General features: G+C 40.8%; 1 protein-coding gene across 1 annotated transcript; it reads right to left on the bottom strand.

Annotated features, from left to right (window-relative positions):
• Window positions 1-3,912: 3,912 nt before the first annotated feature.
• Window positions 3,913-5,452, bottom strand: LOC147437272 (uncharacterized). Its single transcript, XM_086486848.1, has one exon. The coding sequence runs from the start codon at window positions 5,307-5,309 to the stop codon at window positions 4,005-4,007; it is 1,305 nt and encodes a 434-aa protein (XP_086342974.1). The 5' UTR covers window positions 5,310-5,452; the 3' UTR covers window positions 3,913-4,004.
• Between the last annotated feature and the right edge of the window lie 367 nt (window positions 5,453-5,819).

The following is a 5,819-nucleotide window of genomic DNA, read 5'->3' as shown; positions in this document are numbered from 1 at the left end:
TCATGAATCTTACAAGGAACCCGATGTACATGCATGCATCAAACACGTTGAAGCACACTATCAATGTTACAACAAAGGATATTAACTTGGTTTGTGGAAATACATAGACTGACGTACTTAATATGTCCACAATGGGTTTGGGAGTAGAGAAGCTTCATAGGTTGTGTACTATGATGGGAGTCATCAATGGGATGGCTTTGATCTTAACAGAGTGTTGAGATGTTAATGCTCAACTTGGACGGGCACTCGCAAAGTGGCTAGACTGCCACATGCACTAGTATATATCTTGTAGCAAGGACCCCATATCACTCTACCTTACATATGACATATCTTTGGATATTGTTTTTCAATGTGTTCATAGTTTAAAATATTTATGTAAAGTTCAATACGCATGAGTGTATGCTATATCTCTTTTATAGAGTCAATTGGTTGATTGAGTGAAGTAGTCAAATTTTTGGCTTTTATACACTTCTCTAAGACTAGGTTGCATAGGTGTAAGCTTTTTTATATACTCTAATCTCTCACCAATCTTTAACATTCACACACTAATAAAAAACACCCACAAGCACAAACAACTCTAATTAGAGAGAGAATGTATGCCTAATTCCTCAGCTCTCTCTCTCTCTCTGCACATATGTAAAGAGAGCACAAAAATAATAAGCAATTAGAGAGAAAAACCAACAGTTAATCGCTACGTAGAGAGAAATCGCAAGCATAGATCATACTGAAAGAGTTGATAGCGATCAACTTATCTTGAATTCCATGGATCTAAATGGTTATAAGAGAGTGTACCATAGCTCCAAGCTCCATAGAAATCTCATTTCTCACAAAGCTTATCCCTCACAAAAATTGGATCCCCAATTTCTATGTCCTTTCACATCTTGAGATTTGATCTTTATACCTAGAGTTTCTAAAAAGTCACGAGCACCTGCACCCAAGAGCACCCAAATGCAGCTTCACAAGAATGGGAGAGAGTGAGTTCATGGCCTTTGAATGCATGGAATGCATAATTTGTGATCTTTAATGCACAAATAACAATTTGGGTCCAAGGAGCAACAAAGATGAGAGAGAGAGAGAGAGAGAGAGAGAGAGAGAGAGAGAGATGGCCTACAACATGTGTATGAAGTAAAGGGAGCAAGGTGTTAGGCGTGGGGAGAGAGAGCGAGAGAGAAGAGAGATAAATAAGGGCTAGTCAATCAAAGAGAGAGATGCGATTGGAGATGATGAATCATGAAGCCAATCGATAGCTAAGTTGTGAACACTAAAAGCAAGGGAAGATTTTTCCTCTAGTGATAAGAGAGAATAGCAAAGATGTCACAAGTTCAAATTTGACAAAAACCAACATCTTGGTCTCAAAGGTGGAAAAGAGCTCAAAACTCGACCATTACACATGCACATGAGCTTGCAAACATTCCTAATACACACAATCAAATCAGCTTGCAAATACGGTGTGGTTATTGAGAAACTAGTGCAATAATTGCAAAACATTGCAAACACTTTGTAAAAAATGGGGATAATTACCAAAAGAAAACTTTAAAATCCACATTATCAAGCATAAGTTCCAACCATGATCTCATCGCAAACTGCAAAGTAATCTTCAATCAAATTTCCAAAACAATGCGAAATAAGAGTATGAATGGACACATAATCTAGTGTCAATGGAGACTGTAAGATATTATTTTGAGTACATGCATGCACAAATCACTCAATGCATCATAAACACATTCAATTAATCATTTGCACACACATTAATATTAGGCATAAATACACTAACAATTAAGTACATGCGCACACACATAAATTAACATACACATGTATTTTGTGCAATCAACAATGCCAATATAGCAATGCACTACATGCACATGTCGGTAGTAATGAGCACACATTAAATCCATGCAAATTTTGATGGGATAACGGCATGAATTAATAATTCAAAAGCTCAAAATTGCCATAGGTACTCACAAAATCATCTTTAAAAAATAATAGCTAATCAAACTCCACAATTCAATGGTGCTTCATATACAAGTGGAGTATTGTGTATATCCCCCTAATTAGCTTCAAAAATCCCTACAAATACTCTCGAAATCTAGCAATCTTGGAATTTCATTAGCACAAACGAACAAGATTAGAGTGCAATTGAATCCTACAATTAGGCACTTATCTATGTGTGACAAAGAAATCCCAAGTATCTTAGTAGAAATTAGGGTCACAATTAGGAAAAGGATTGCAAAATTAACTAATTAGTGATGAAAAATTAGTAAAGAAGGATGAAAAATTACTAAAGGAGGACATAAAATTGAAATGAACGTGGGGTGTATAGCATGTTGCAACTTCTATCTATGCACACATGTGCTTTACATTTCCAAATGAGGCACCAATTCAAGTTGCACACACTCTAAAATTTGACATACTTTGTAATAGACAAGTGAAAAATTAGGCTCCTTCATGAAACCAAGGCTGCACCAGCTTAGCACTAGAAATTGCTAATTAGAGAGTAATTTTGAAACAAATTAATTTGTCATTATACATGAATTGCAAAGCTTACAAGAGTGTAGGAGAGCTCCAAGCTCCTTAGCAATCTCCTTCACAGAGTTTATCTCTCATAAAACTAGAATCCCTAAATTATGTGTCCTTTCACATCTTGAGATTTGATCTTTATACCTAGCATTTAGTGGGACGACCAAATTCATCTACTTTATCTCCTACACCGCCTAGGTTTCTTCACAGACAATGCATTTACAACTTAGAAGTCACAATGAGCCTGTTTTACATATTTATCTTTGCATTACACTCATTTTCACAAGAGAATTGACACTCTGACAAAAAAGTAGTGATGGTCGTCACTGGTCTTCAATTACTTGATAGCTTTTGTGTTCTTTGCAATGTTCGAGAAAAATCATTTTTCCAAACACACAAAATTCCCTTTCTTGAATTTTCCAAGAGGAAATCTTAGAAAAGTAGTTTTTTTTTCTTGCGTTTTTACACTTAAGTTTCTTTATTTTGGGGCGGAATTTCTCCTTTTCCCCTTGCCTTCAACCGGCATTTTTGAAATTGAAAATGGCACGGTACACATTTTTCCCGAGCACTCGTTCTTTGCAACTTGGGACCAATAGTGTCCTTGTAGTATCTCACCTTCATCTTTACTTGTAGCTACCTCTCACTATATTTAGAGTATGACATCTTTCGCAACATTTTGGCACGTTTACAAAATCTTGAAACATACACCGCAAAAGTGGATGTACTAGTAATATGTAAGGGAAGTATAAAGGCCAGTCTTATATACCAAGGAGTTTTGAAAGTTTTTTTAGTGAAAAATGCTTTGCTTGTTAGCTATAAAAATGCATGTTGGGCTATGTGTAAAAAGTTTACTAAACCACCATGCTATTTTCGAAACAAAAGCTCAATTGTTCTGTATGTAGCTCATCCAATGGCTTCAAAAAAAATAGAAAATGGGTCTTTTCATTCGCCCCTTATGCATTTAAGATGTTTGGAAAGGCTTTCTAGTTTTTCGAGATTGGGGAGACCAAGACCTAATGGCTTGTTGCGGGCATCACAACTTTCCTTTGAACTTACAATTAGAGAAGTAGATGTAAAATGTTACATTCTTCTCATTCTATATATAGATGTTACTGAAGCTGCATTCATAATTTGCCACCACCCATTTGTTCTAATTGGTATTAAAAGCATCAATGGCACAATTACACAATTTTGGATACATTTACAAAGTTATAGGCAGCACTTATGACAAAACTCAGTCCTTGAAAAGTTATCAACACATAGCCTAACCAAGATATAAAAATATAATGCAACTCCTAACGTGCTTCTCATGCCTGTGTGTGCGCGCGCGCGCGCGCGAGAGAGAGAGAGAGAGAGAGAGAGAGAGAGAGAGAGAGAGAGAGAAGCAAACTCAACTTCAGTCTACGTCCCTAGATCCTTGAATTATAAACTGTCTCATTTTGTTTGCATACCTATCTTGACGCCATGATAAGTATATACATGTAAGGTTACGCCATTCTAGCTGTCTCCGAGTTGGGGGCTTGACTGGCAAAGACAGCATCAAAAGCTGATAGCCAAGGATCTTCACCACTATATTGCAACTTCATTGGTTGATGATGCTCCTCTGGTAGTTTCGGAGCTTGCTTTGTCGCAAAATGCTGAGCCTCAATGACAGGAGCATACATCCCCCTTGGCTTTGCATTACTTGCATAATTCCACATATTGGACAAGGTTGATGCGGAAGATGACACATTGCGCTGACCGCCAAACGTAGATTGCATAGCATTATGCGTAACTCCGCCCTGGCACATGTTTTCAGCGTCGCACCCTTGCAATCCAGACTTTCCCCCACTCGGCAACGAACCTGAAAATAGGTGATGATTTCCCTGTGCAAAAGAAAATCCCTCCAAAGGGTCTTTCGCGGCGGGCTTGCGACCAAGAAAAGAAGCTGAAGTGTCCAAAGTCGGTAGACTCTCAGTGTTTGTGTATGCAAGCTTTGTCGCGTGCGGCTTTAATAATGCAGAATTACCAAATGCTTGCATGTAGGGAGTTGAGGGTATGCCTGTTAGCTGTTGTACCATAGCTCGAAAATTCAACACATCCGTCGAGAGAACGGTGATTGGGTTTCTGCTGCTTGCCCTGCTCCGTCTTTTGCTGACTTTATTACTGCCTACTCCTTGAGCTGACTGTGAGGATAAGGCTATGGAGGCTGCTCTTGAAGAGTGGAAAGTATCTGCTTCTGTTGACAAGGCATTCTGTGTAATCATGCGACCGTCAAAAGGGCCTTGAACATCACGATGCAGATGCTTCATGTGAGCAAGGAGGCTATCAATGGGCATGGACATGGGACTATGTGATGTCGTTACGGTGCTGACACTGTCGTAAGGGCTTCCAGGGTTAGATGTGGACAAGGGGGAAAGAGAGTTACTTGAAAGAGGGCTTCCCATCTGCAAGGAGATATGCTCCAGATGCGGGAGAGCATCTTGGCTACCCCAGCCACGGCTGCTAGGCATGACGGTAGTAGGTGCCATCGCCACCTGCCTCTGTTGTTGGTATCGCTGCTTGTGCTGCTGCTGCAGAGCCCTCAAAACATGAAGAGATGATGCAGACGCATCGAAACCTTGCTCACGGGAGGCACTGGCTAGGGTTTGTTGTAGCGGCAACGAAGACACAGAGATGGCGGGGGTGCTTAACTCGTGGGTTAAAGCTTGGGTTAAAATTTGGGTATCGCGATCCAAAGAGGCTGTGAGAAGCCAGTCGCCAAGAGAGCTGGACAAAGAAGAAGAAGGGGGCGGTGCAGGGGAAGGACCCATCAAGGGGCGGCAGCGTGGGCGATCAGACAGAGCTCGACCTCTGAAGCTTGACCGAAATGGGTCGCAGATTCTGCAATTTCAAAGAACGTTCTTAGCGTGTAGAGCAAGAAGTCGAAGCCTCCGAAGCATCTGGCTATGGCGTCTTCGTCCCAGCTCCCATTATATGGACCCAGAGTCAAGAGTCAAATGAGTAGGGTAACGTCAGTGTGAACGTATCTTGCATTCTGCGGGCGCGTTCAGACCTCGTGGGTCCTGGCCGGTGACCGAGTGAAAAGTGTCCGGTAACTGGGAGGCAGGTGTTCGTATCGGAAATAGTTTCATAAGCTGCTGCTCACGCGAACCATAGAAAGAACTTTGTCACTCGCTCGCATGAAACGGTGCGCACCCTCAGCTATAATTCACATGGGTATGGGGAGATGGGACCAAGGCCCTGCATCCATCTAGGGCCCCAACATCAACCGGGTGCCGTAGATCTTGTCGCAAAACTAATCTCAAGTAATCGATATTACT

The sequence above is a fragment of the Adiantum capillus-veneris genome, chromosome 17, assembly GCF_014529385.1.
Source record: "Adiantum capillus-veneris isolate H3 chromosome 17, ASM1452938v2, whole genome shotgun sequence".
In the NCBI taxonomy this organism is placed as follows: Eukaryota; Viridiplantae; Streptophyta; class Polypodiopsida; order Polypodiales; family Pteridaceae; genus Adiantum; species Adiantum capillus-veneris.
This window is presented reverse-complemented; position numbering and strand designations above follow the sequence as displayed.

What these genes read in the sequence shown, in the direction of transcription:
- LOC147437272 (XM_086486848.1), bottom strand. Translation starts at nt 5,309, where the DNA reads ATGGGTCCTTCCCCTGCACCGCCCCCTTCTTCTTCTTTGTCCAGCTCT.